This window comes from Podarcis muralis, chromosome 4 (assembly GCF_964188315.1).
Source record: "Podarcis muralis chromosome 4, rPodMur119.hap1.1, whole genome shotgun sequence".
Taxonomy (NCBI): domain Eukaryota; kingdom Metazoa; phylum Chordata; class Lepidosauria; order Squamata; family Lacertidae; genus Podarcis; species Podarcis muralis.
In genome coordinates, this window is record NC_135658.1 from 103,556,092 (window position 1) to 103,568,573 (window position 12,482).

The 12,482-nt window shown below is 45.2% G+C and overlaps 1 protein-coding gene across 3 annotated transcripts in view; it reads left to right on the forward strand.

Annotated features, from left to right (window-relative positions):
- Positions 1–5,801: 5,801 nt before the first annotated feature.
- The window catches only part of DIAPH3 (diaphanous related formin 3), a 125,392-nt gene continuing 118,711 nt past the window's right edge, over positions 5,802–12,482 (forward strand). For 2 of the 3 annotated variants that reach the window (XM_077927787.1, XM_077927788.1), the window contains exons 1-3: positions 5,802–5,972; positions 8,948–8,980; positions 10,661–10,837. In XM_077927787.1, the coding sequence (XP_077783913.1) occupies positions 5,841–5,972; positions 8,948–8,980; positions 10,661–10,837 (342 nt within the window). In that variant the 5' untranslated portion in view covers positions 5,802–5,840. Of the gene's footprint in view, positions 5,973–8,947; positions 8,981–10,042; positions 10,191–10,660; positions 10,838–12,482 lie in introns of those variants that run through there. The other variant, XM_077927789.1, reaches the window with a different exon arrangement.

Here is a 12,482-nt window from a genome sequence, read left to right on the forward strand (position 1 = left end):
TTTACAAAGAATATTCATTTAAAAATAATATATTTTAAAATAATATATTATTTGCAGAGCCCAGGAACTACTAAATAATTGGTGGGTTATTATATTGGTTTTATTTTCCCTCCATTTTTGTTGTAGTAGTGCAGATTAACATACCTAAAAGATAAAGAGATGCATTTGGTTCTATGAAATTGAATTCTTCACAACAGCTTGGATCTGAAATTCATGGTTATCCTTCCACTGGGCCATTTGATACATGAGGCTGGTCTCCCCCAGATTATTTCATGTAGCCCTGTCAGCTCCATGTTTTCCTCATCAGCCCCACTAGAACATGCTTCTGCTATAACCCTTTAACCCGTCTCTTTTCTTTCAAAGCAACAGGTAGTGGAAGGGTATTCTTCATCCTTGGAGTGACCAAAATACTACATTAAACCCTTTGGTGGCTGCTAGATAGTCATTCTAGGGCACCTGAATCTGAAAACGGACGATAGCTTGCAGGTGGTGTGGCAGCACATTCATTGCCTGTGACGCACATGCTTTTCCATCCTCAAATCATGCAGGATTGATGGTTCTTCAAACACAGGTTACAAAGGAAATGGCAACATATGGCCTCTATCACACCACCACCAACGCTTTAAAATTATTGGCTGGTATCCAAATAACTAATTTAGATATGCCCAAAGACTTCTGCATGCCCAATGGGAGTTTTGCTTTTTTAACTTTGGAAGACCCTACCTGTGCATCATATCACAGCTTACTTATGAAAGTATTTTCCATTTTTATGAAGTGTTTTTTTTCACGTGACCAGGTATGTGTGCTTATTTTGAGAAATATAATCCTGATGCTAATGTGGCTATGTATGTCACTTCAGTTATACCGGACCATATTGGCACTCCAGCCTTGGAAATGATGGAAATACGTAACAAAACCCTGTTCTTCTTGTGCACAGACATTTAAGAGGGCACTCATTTGCCTCTAATTAATTGGTCCGCAGGTTTTGTGTTTTTTTTAAGCATGCAGCATACCAGAAAAAGGAATTCCTCCTCTCTCACATAAAGGAAATTGCTTTTCCAACACATGCATACAGAATCTAAAACATTTCTCTCCTTTGGAACCCTCCCCCCATATACTGTCCATACATGATTGGTCAATCAATTACTGATAACTTATACATTTAATTAGTTAAGATTTCTTTAATCAGATGTTGTTGGCATCTGCCTGTCTTGGGAGACTATGGAAGGGTGTGCTTTCAAGGGTAAAGTCAAACCACTGGAGAGTTACAGCGTCTGCTGAGGCTGCAGAAACCTATATGGGAGAGGCATGTTTTATTGCAAGTGGGACAGATGAAGGCATCCAGTTTTGCTGCTCCAGGGGCACCATGGCATTTTTTCTCTCTGAGTCCCTTCCAGCCATCAGATGTCATCTCATTTTCACACAAGAGTTAAAGTGTTCAGTTTTTTCCTTTATTCCCCCCACCCCACAAAGAGATTGCTTTGTAATACTGTATCACTGTACAACCTTCACTGCCTAGACCATCTATTCAAATTACAGATTTCTCTATAGATTTAGCAATGATGACAATCACATAAAAAGCACAGGCAGGCTTGAAAGTGATGTAAACCTCCTGTGAGAATGCTCCAAGAATTAGAAACACATTTGAATCAATTGCAGACCAAGGTGCTCAAAGAATAAGCACACAGAAGTGAGTTCTAACATACAGATGTCCAAACCGTAGCAAAGTCCTGCTGGCAAGGGAAGACCAAGTCATCTCAAGCCACAGGCATATGACTGCCACACTTTATAACTGCCATCTTTACACACCTATGGCACACTTTTTTTGGTCAGCAGTTTGTGGCACTCATTATTTTGATCTTCCCCTAATTTTATTATATTGGAAGCTAGTGTATTAAAAGCATTTGTGACCTGATTTCCATATTAGCTATATTGCAACAGCTACACAGCCATTTGTCTTTTTATGCTCTTTCTCTCTCTCATATTTATTGGCCCATTTTTATTTTATGGTTTTTTAATTGATCTTATACTCATTTGTGTTGTATTGCTGTTATTTTTATTGTATTTCTATGTTTAATGGTGCAATTCTATACTGTACACACTTATATGAGAGAAAACCCATTAAAGTCACTGGGAATTACGTCTGAAGACAGGCATTGGATTGCATTGTTAACTTGGAAATTACCCTGGGGATCTATGGGAGTGAGAAGTCGGGACCAAAATATTTAGATAAATTTTACCTGTGGTTCTGTCCTACATCATTGTAGCACTGAATTGGTTGGGACCATTCTGATCATGTTGCCCTTTCCCATGCCAGAATCTAGATGGGTAGGAGTGTGTGCATGCATACCACAGATGAAACCAAACCAAGAAGGCTTGAAACTATGTAGGCCTCAAGAGTGCAAGCATGAATAACTTCAGCATAAAGTAAGCAAAACTAAAAGATAAAAGAATTAGGAATCACTGTTCCCTCCTGTTAGAGTGTCAGTGCCAAACATCAGTTTAGTTTCTGCTTATTTAAAAGCAGCTTTGTATAATTTTTTCCTGACACTACATGAAGCAGAACATGCCTCAGGCTATATCTTTTTAAAGCTTCTCAGATGCTTTTGTATATAAATTCTTAGTTGTCACAAGGTTGACCAATTCTTGGCATGCATTCTGCAAAAGGAGAAATCCGTAGCAATGTTCTACAAATTGAGATACTGTACCAAAGTTTCATTAAAATGCCTGGCTCTGCTGCTGCATCCTTTTTCTGCATATTTGAGATATGTATAGATTTGGTACATGTACGAGATAAATTATTTCGGGGGGGGGGGGGGGACTCTCTTCCTAATAATTTTAAAAGCCTGTGTGAAGTTTAAAGGAAACCAATTTAACTCATAGTTTCTGTGTAAACTTTTAAATAATGAGATAATATTTTATAACACTTATGAATTATGTTGTAAAAATTAGAAGTGGTTTAGTGGAGTTTGGGCCATTTTGAAAGTATGAAAATGCATAAATCAGAAAGCTGGCAGTAATTTGGCCTAATTTTGCTACTTCATATTTAACTCTGAGTAAGACAGTAATGGAACATCATTACTCTTTGGAATCTAGATATCACAAAAACCTCATGATAAAAGCGAAGTAGACTTTCATTATGAAAGTTCAACCTTTGGTGCTGAATGGTAGGTATATTCAGTTTTAAGTCAATCTTTTCTGTCACCATTTTGTAATCATTTTTTATTTTAAAAAGTTTTTATGCCTCATTCAATAACAGCACCATGATCCTTATTTGCTCTACCAAGTCAGGGGAGCTAGCTAGACTTTTTGAGGCTAGCAAGTGCTGAAGGGACACAGCAGGACAGCCTCCCAAAATGATGTTACAGTGAATGCCTCAGAGGTAAATCTCAAAGGTGTTACAGTGCTGGCTCCAGAAATGTTCTATGCACATCTGCAAACTCTTCTCCACCTTCAGCAAATAAGTCCTTCTGCAACACAAATAGCACAGGGGTGGGATCTGACCCAGTGCTAAGGGAACCTTATAAAGACTGCAAGCTTGTCTTTATATTGCTGGAGGACAGGCTGCCATCTGTCTAGTGGAGCTGGCCCAGAAACTAGCACATTTATGAAACTAGCTGTACACAGGATGAAGAAGAAGAAGAAGAAGAGTTTGGATTTGATATCCCGCCTTTCACTCCCTTTAAGGAGTCTCAAAGCGGCTAACAATCTCCTTTCCCTTCCTCCCCCACAACAAACACTCTGTGAGGTGAGTGGGGCTGAGAGACTTCAAAGAAGTATGACTAGCCCAAGGTCATCCAGCAGCTGCATGTGGAGGAGCGGAGACGCGAACCCGGTTCCCCAGATTAGGAGACTACCGCTCTTAACCACTACACCACACTGGCTCTCGATGTGTAACTTAGGGATGTCTGGGAGGTGGAAAGCCTTGCAAGGCATCCAGGGGAACAACAAACACAAGAGTGCTCCCAGAAAAAGAACTTTTACTGAAAAAGTAAAACAACATTTTGTTCATTTTAAGTTACTGAAGGGTCTCATGTACAAAGTTAAGGGAGGATAATAAGGCAGACAATGGCAAACCCAAGTGGCTATATGGTTATGCTTTAGTATTTGGAGGGGGGAAGGAGGGTGGCTGCTGACATGGAAACTGGCAGGAGAAAGAGTGTTGCATCTGTCCTTACTTGTCTTCTCTTCAACACATGGCGTGGGTGGGGGTTCTTCACACATGCGGATGAGAAACAGTGTACAGGTGGTTTAATGTTTGTAGACACTAATGGAGTTATGAAATGCAAGCAGGGAAGCCAATATAATTAGCACCTCATTTCTGTATGTCTCATCACAAATAGTTGTTAAGGACATGGGGCAATATGGGCTTTGGTTTGGAGAATATTACACAAATAGGTAACATGGCCATGATTACACTGTTCTGTCTTTTTTTCTTCCTCAGCAGTAGATTAAGATTTTTCATTTCATAGGCCATCTGCCTCACAAGTATGATACACCTGTTGCTCTGAAATTCTGTTAGGATGGAATGTAAATCTGCAGGTTTTTTTCTCGGTATGTGTTCAGATTTTTTAAAAAAAAAAAACATTTTAGCAGGAAAACAACATATTGGCCAAAGTAATCTGAACAAGTGGAATTTCTCTGCCCCAACCACCAAAAAAAGATTGATGTTTGGTTTGTGACACGTTTGAGAGCCTCATGGAACAAAACGATGATTGTATAAGCCTAGACTGTCAAGTAATGATTAGAAAAGGCAGATGCTCTGTTTTCAGCACAGCATCTGCCAGAGTGCTGAACTTGTTCTGCTCATTAGAGCGGGCCCTTCGGAGAGGCAGGAGTAATAATGTTGGTTCAAGTCCAGTTTTCAGTTTTTACCCTTGAATATCTCATGTCAGAGAGTGGAATAGAGAAACTGTTGCTTTCCCCATTTTATTTTCCAGGTAAGAAGAGAGGGTGTTGCCATATATATATGCACCCCTGGGTTGCTTCCTAAGTGGCCGATGGGTGGTCCTGATTCCATCCCATCCCCTCTAGGGCTCAGGGGGGACATTGGGCTGGAACATATTCCCCATGATGGAAGCCCAAAGCAGCCTCCCCAACCCACTCTCCCCCACCAGGCAGGCTGGAAATCAATGGGAATGATGGTAGTATACAAACTTTATCAAATAATATAAATAAAAACAACAAACATTTGTGTGCACCTTGCTCCCCCCCCCCGTGGGGACTCAAGACAGAGTACAGCTAAAAACAGCAATTTAACATTGATAGAATTAAAACTATATTGATAACCAGAGAGAGAGGGAGAGAGGTAGATATGGGGGAACCAATCATTAAAAATATATATAAAATTCTAGAATCCAAACAATATTTATTTGTTTGTGTTTAATAACTATGGAAAACAAGAGAATTTTTGTTTGCATATAGAGAGAGATGAAGCACGAGCTCTCTCAAGCACATACAGGCCCAGAATAAAGCGCCTAGTCAGTCTTGGGTCCCGCGCACGCGCCCAAGCCAAAGGGCAGCCAATCGGCTCAGCGATTCCCTGGCGCCTCCGACTCCCGTTCCGCGGACGCCGCTCCATCCGGGACTTTCTTCCTCCCTCCCTCCGGAGAGCTCCGTCTCCACCTATCAGAGAGGAGAGAGGCTCCTTGGCCATGCTCGGCGGCCTGGGATTGGCTGCGCAGAGGCGGGCGAGGGAGGGAGGGCGGGGAGTCCGTGGCGGGAAGATTCGGATGCCCGGGATTCGAGCCGGGGCGTGGCGGGAGTTTCAACGGCCCGGGGCGCGCGGGCGAGAGGGGGCGGGGCCTCGCCAACTGCCCTCAGCCGAGCGCGCGGCTGCCATGGAGCCGGGGGCGCCGCCGCGAGGGAAGAAGGGCCGAGGAGGGAGCAGGATGCTCCGCGGCGACGGAGACGAGCCCGGCTGGGAGGCGGCGGCGGGCGGCGGCGGCGGCAGCACTAAAAAGCCCAAGTTTGTGAGTAGCCTGAGGCAGCTCCGGGCTCCCGGGAGCCTCTCCTTCCCTCCCTCCCCAAGGCCCGTCTCTGGAAAATGCCTCTGTTTGAAAAACAACAGCGCGCAACTGATTTCCCTCATGGGGGGGTTGGCGACCCCCCCCCCCCCAATTATGCTGCCCGGGAACTTTCCTTCGGAACTCGCTGCCTCTTGAGGTCCAGGAGGCGCCTTGACTCTTTCCTGCAGCTGCTGAAAAAGATAATTGGTTAGACCAGTGTTCCCCAACTTTTTTTGGGCAAAGGCACACTTGTGTCATGAAAAAAATCTCGAGGCACACCACCATGCCAGATGGGGAAAGGTCACTTTTTACTTATGTAAAAAAAAATAAAAAAATAGTAACAGCATAGAAGGTAATGGTAGATGACTGTTAGGGTCTCCCCCCAAATGCAGAATTCTATTAATATCTTCCTTAGCGAGCCGCGTTAACCCCTGTAATGCTTTCTATAGAGTAAGCATAGGGGACACTGGGGGATGTGGAACCAAGGGGGCAGTGGGCCAAAAGAGTTCGGGATCTACTGCTTTAAACAGAAATAAGAGCCAGTGGGTTCTTCCTTTTTTAAAGTATCGTTTCAGCGGGTACAGCAGTCCGGATTTCCAAAAAGCGGCGCTTTTTTGCGTCTGAGCAAAGAAGAGAGAGGGGGGGGGGGAAAGAGAGAGAGATTGATTTGTGGCTGCGCAAAGGGGGGAGGAGCCCAGGAGTAAAAGTAGGAAGGACGAAGGGAGGGGAAAGGAAAGTTAATAGGAGGAAAGGCGGGTGGGAGAGAAAGAGAAAGGAAGAGGGAAGGAAGGGGGGAAGAGAAGTGGAAAGGAGGGAGACCGAGGCGGGGGAGAAGCGTCTGGAGAGTTGCTCCGAAGTTTGGGGGGCCGCGGGGGTGGGCGCGCGTCCCAGGAGGCGGAGGCCAGCCCGGGCTGGGAGCCGCGCCGCAGCCCGGGGGCGGTAGGCGGACCGCGGCTCCTAGGATGTGGAAAGGGGACGGCGGCGCAGGGGGAGGAGACCCGCACGGCTAGGGCAGCGCGCAGGGGGAGGGGAGCGGGCCGGAGGCGGGCGAGGGGGGCCGCGATCCCGCGTGCCGCGAACATGGCCTCCTTCCCCGCGGGCCCCGCCGAGCCCCCCGGCCGGGGAGGGCGGCGCGCCCCCGCCGCCGGAGGAGAGCAGAGGCAGGAGGAGAAGGACGAAGGCGCTGCCGAGGAGGCGTGCCAACTTCTGCCAACTTCGGCGCCCGCCCCGTCGCCGCAGGCTCCTCCCGGCCGAGAGCCAAAGGACGGCGGCGGAGCAGGAGGAGGAGGATCGGGTTTGGCGACGGCTGCTGCGTCCTCTCCAAGCGCGGGGCTGGCCTCCGCCGTGCCCGATCCTCCGCGCTCGCCCGCTTCTCGGCGGAGCAGGTCTCGTGCGGGTGCGAGGCGCTGCTGCAGGCGGGCGACCCCGGCCGGCTGGGCCGCTTCCTGGGCTCGCTGCCGCCCGACGCCGAGACGCCGTGCGACTCGCCCGCCTCCCTCCCACGGCACACCAGGCAACGTCTCGCGGCACAGTAGTGTGCCGCGGAACACCGGTTGGGAAACACTGGGTTAGACAAGCCCACCCAGAGGCGGGGAAACTTATGCCAATTCTGAGGGCTGTGCATTTTTTATTGATATTCTCTTTTTGTAAACCGCTTTAAGGGTGAGGTTTTTTAATATATAAAAAACCTATAACTAGGATATTTAAACAAAAGCTGCTTGAAGGCTTTTTCTTCCAGCACGAGGCCAGTCGGGAGAAGGGTCTTTGGGCGTCTCTAGAGATGCTGCCTCTGCTTGCTTCCTCACCCTCCGGCAGAGGTTTCCAGACTTTTCGAGTCCCTTGACGAAGCACGTTCTTTCTGCAGCTCCCCTGTGGGGAAACATGCCTCAGAAGTCCAGTTTGGTTCCCCCCCCCTTGCCTGCAGAGCCAGCAGCCCCTCACCCCTTTTCAAACATCCTTCTTTTGTGGAGTGTTTCCTCAGCCTCCTCTCCCCTCTTCTTAGGAGTCCTCTAGGAAGCTGCCTTGTTCTCCGAGCCACCCGCACCCTGCCCCAGAGAGAGGGGCCTCCTCACCACGTCCCACTGGGCCTTAGCAGCCCAACAGAGACTGGCTGAAAGTGAACGTGAGGCCATCACCTTACTCACCTTGAGTGGCAGCAGCAGGCGCCGCTGGGCCTGCATGGCAGAAAAGCACCCCTTCAGTGCTGGGTACTCAGCTCCCAGACAGGCACTGCACGCAGCAAGCACAAGAAAGGCCAGCACTGCGCCTGCTTGCCCAGCCTCCCGCTTGTCTGTCCATTCCCAACAGCAAGGGCTGGCAGACTGGCTGGGCTCCCTCACCCACTTGCTTGCTTCCTCCGAGGCTGCCTCAGCTGCTGGCAACCAGCACCCCCTGGCCAGCCCCAGAGCCAGGGCTGCTGCAACAACAAACAGCCATGCAAGCCTTTGGGAGGCAGAGATGCAGTAGGGCATCAGAGGAGGGAGGGAAGGAAGGAAAGAGAGATGGAGGCCAGTGTTGCCCACGGCCATGGCACACTGGTTGATAACCACTGCCCTAGGGTGTTTTACTCTGATACTGATAAAGGGGACTCTTAGCCACAAGTTCATACAGAGTTCGCAGGGAAGGGATGGTTGTCTCCTTATCTGCTAGCTTTTCTGGGCATAAGCAGGTTAAAAAAGGGGGGGCAGCAGGGGCAGTTCTTCACTTACTGCCAGTCAAGCCAAGCCAAGGAGGCCAGGGACTTGTGGCTGTTCCATGGGATGGGTTCTTGAGGTTGTCCAGTGGGGTATCATCAGGGTTACCTCCACATTTACAGAGACCAATATGATGATGGAAAGTGAAGGAATATTGCTTGCATAGTGAAATTATACCTAGAATTTCTTTGCTAATTTTTGGTAGACTATCTGAACTGCATTAAGAGCTTGTTTCTTTATTTACAGCATTTGCACATCAAGACACTGACAGATGATGTGGTAAGATTATTTTGCTTTTATTCTGCTGTGACTATGTTTTACCACACAGATAACGGAAACTTGTTTGTAAAATAATTCTGGTACTTAACTGAAATGCAGTAACTCACTTCAGATGTAATGCCAAATAATGATTTTGTGTTACATGAACTTGCCTAGGGCTAATGTGCTCTCCCACTGCCCATAATGCCATCTCATATTTTTTCTTTAGTTAATGGGTAAGTGAACCAATAAATGGATAAATGTGAGTAAGAAATAATAACAATAAAAACTATAACAATTTGCTGTGGCATCCTACATTGGCAAGTTTGCTTGTAAACTAGAATTGGGAATTAAATGTTTGGTTGTAAATAATAGTTTGCCCAGATTGGATGTAGTGATAAACTATAGTTTGTGACAAAACAAGTATAGGAGGAATAAATGGGTATCCTAAGCGTTGTTCATGCAAACCAAGCCAATAAGTTGAGTGTGCCATTGGTTAACTATGCTTTAACCATGCTTCCACGCTTATGAAAGAGATGTCCTGTTTATTGTGTTTTGGCTGGAATTCTCCATTACCTATTCAGCTAACAACTTTCTACGTCTGGGAGGTCAGAGTTATAGATGACAGTTCTGGGTCCTACCTTATTTTTAGGTATTTTGCATTGCAAGATTTTGCTGTAGGAATGTATTTAGGGGTCCTATTAGCTTCTTTGGGCATGATACTAAATTATAGTTTAGAATTATGTGTATGAGCCTAAGTTTACTTCAGGCTTGCATGCCAGATCACCTTTCTAGTGCTGCTGTGAGGAGATTGGAAGCTTTAACTTGTGTGTCCAGTCAACTGCTTATTTAATTATTTTAGAACCCTAAACTGTAGTTTATATTTACTATGGTTTGTTGAGTAAAGCTATTGCTGATTAGGTAGAGAGTTGCATAACCCCAGTATCACCATACTAATGTACATTTTTGTTGTTGAAGACTGCCACATGTGGTTGGATATGCCACAGCAGCAAATTGCAAAGTATGGGCAGAGGTATAAGGAATATGGCAATTTTTAAAGTACACTTGTGCCATGTTTTTCAGGACTTTATATACTTACCTTGATAGCATGCTTGGTAGCATGCTGACATACAACGCAGGTGTCAGTAGCTAATGCCCATTAACATCTAGATTACAGAATTCTTCAGTGGCTGCAGCTTAGAAACCAGCTTCAAGGGTGGCTCACCAAAGGGTGGGTTATAATACTTTATATTCAGGGCTAGTGATGCTTGAACCCATGCAGCCAAACTATCCGAATCCAATAATGGTTGCAGCTGATGTACCAAACGAAGCTGATAAAATGCGGTTGTAGCCACTGAGGTAACCTGAACCTCAAGTGACAAAGCTGGGAGTACCCGTAAACTAGGTACCTGGTATATCAGACAAAGTACAACCTGGCTCGTCCAGGCTCAGTCCTGTAATATCAAACCATAGTTTAGTGTTTGTCTAAGCAAAGCCACAATGAGTCGGAGTCACCTAATGATGGTAGGAATGAAATAGTACTAGGTAAACAACATTTTTTTAAAAAAATGTTTTTGCTTTTTTGTATTTCAGTGCCACTGTAAAGAGATACTACTGATCCCACATATAAGAAGTATTTTTAGGATGCACTGTGTATAATATGAACTTGTTTAGACATATTCATTCTTAGTTCTTGTTCAGTTTGATAGATTTTCAAGTATACGAATTCCTGGGAGCAAAAAAGATCGACCAACTATAATGAATCTGAAACAATTGCATTCCACAACCAGCAGCTGGCCTACATCTGCAGATTTGGATGACTTCATTCCTAATCCTTTATCAGATGGGGAGATCCTATCACTATTTGAAAAAATGATGGTAAGATAAATTGTTCAATTGGCTGTGAAGGTGTAATGATATCTTAAACAGAATACTAAAGTTCACACTATGCTATTGGGTTTCTCTTTCTGCACAATAAAAGCACTGTTAAAGTTATATCTGCACGCCAACTCATTAAAAAAAATAGTTTCAACTAGTTGTGTTTGAATTTTAGCAGTGGCAGATAGTATTACAGTCCATTATATGAATGGCTCTCTCCTACTAAGAATCTTGCCTGTTGATACAGCCTTGTCCACTTATGGCACCAGCTTAATTTTCATATTATTCCATAAGGGTGAATGGTACCTTTCAAAATAGTTGTGGCAAAGATTATACTAGTACCATTACTCTTGTTTTATATGTATGCGACAAAAATATTTTTGACCATTTTTCCTTGAAAAATCGACGAGAGCAATTTATAAATGAGCAGCAATAATGAAGGAAATGGTTACCAATAAATCATATATATTAGTAAACCCTAAATAGCATCTTTCTATAATTTCTACCAGTCCCAACTAATAATAATTAATAATAGTAATTTAATTATTTGTACCCTGCTCATCTGACTGGGTTGTCCTTGCCACTCTGAGCGGCTTTCAGCATATATACATAGTAAAACATAGTAAAACATTAAACCTTGAACAGCTTCCCTATGTAGCGCTGCCTTCAGATGTTTCCTAAATGTTATATAATTACTCATCTCCTTAATATATGATGGGATGGCATTCCAGAGGGTGGGCACCACTACCAAGAAGGCCCTCTGCATGTTTCCCTGTAACTTCACTTCTTGGAGTGACAGAACCGCCAAAAGGCCTCAGTGCTGGATCTCTGTGTCTGGGCTGAGTGATGGGGGTGGAGACGCTCCTTCAGGTATACAGGGCCAAGGCTGTTTAGGGCTTTAAAGGTCAGCACCAACACTTTGAATTATGCTCGGAAATGTACTAGGAGTCAATGTAGGTCTTACAGAACGGGTGTTATATGGTTCCAGTGGCCACGCCCAGTCGGCAGTCTAGCTGCCGCATTCTAGATTAATTGTAGTCTCCGCGTTACCTTCAAAGGTAGAAGTGCATTGCATAGAGTGCATTGCAGTAGTCCAAGTGGGAGATAACCAGTGCATGTACCATTCTGGTGAGACAGTGCACAGACAGGCAGGGTCTCAGCTGGTATACCAGATGGAGCTGGTAGACAGTCGCCCTAGACACAGAATTAACCTGTGACTTCATGGACAGCTGTTAGTCCAAAATGACTCCCAGGCTGTGCACCTGGTTGTTCAAAGGCACAGTTACCCCATTCAGGACCAGGAAGTCCCCCTTTCCCCCAGAAACATTGCTTCTGTCTTGTTGGGATTCAACTTCAATCCATTAGCTGCCATCCATCCTCCAACTGCACCCAGAAACTCACACACGGCATTCCCTGCCCTTCACTGGTTCCAATTTAAATGAGAGGTAGAACTTGGTATCATCCACATCTTCATATTCACTGTAACTGAGTTGAGCTCACAGTCCTTCAGCACAAAAATCCACTCCAGGTTAATCTAATCTTTCTACATTTCAATAGTTAATAGGATCATTTTGTTGCTTTTGTTAAATAAAAAAATCCTTGCAATCTACAGCAAATAACTCAGGATTGCCAGCATATTCTAATG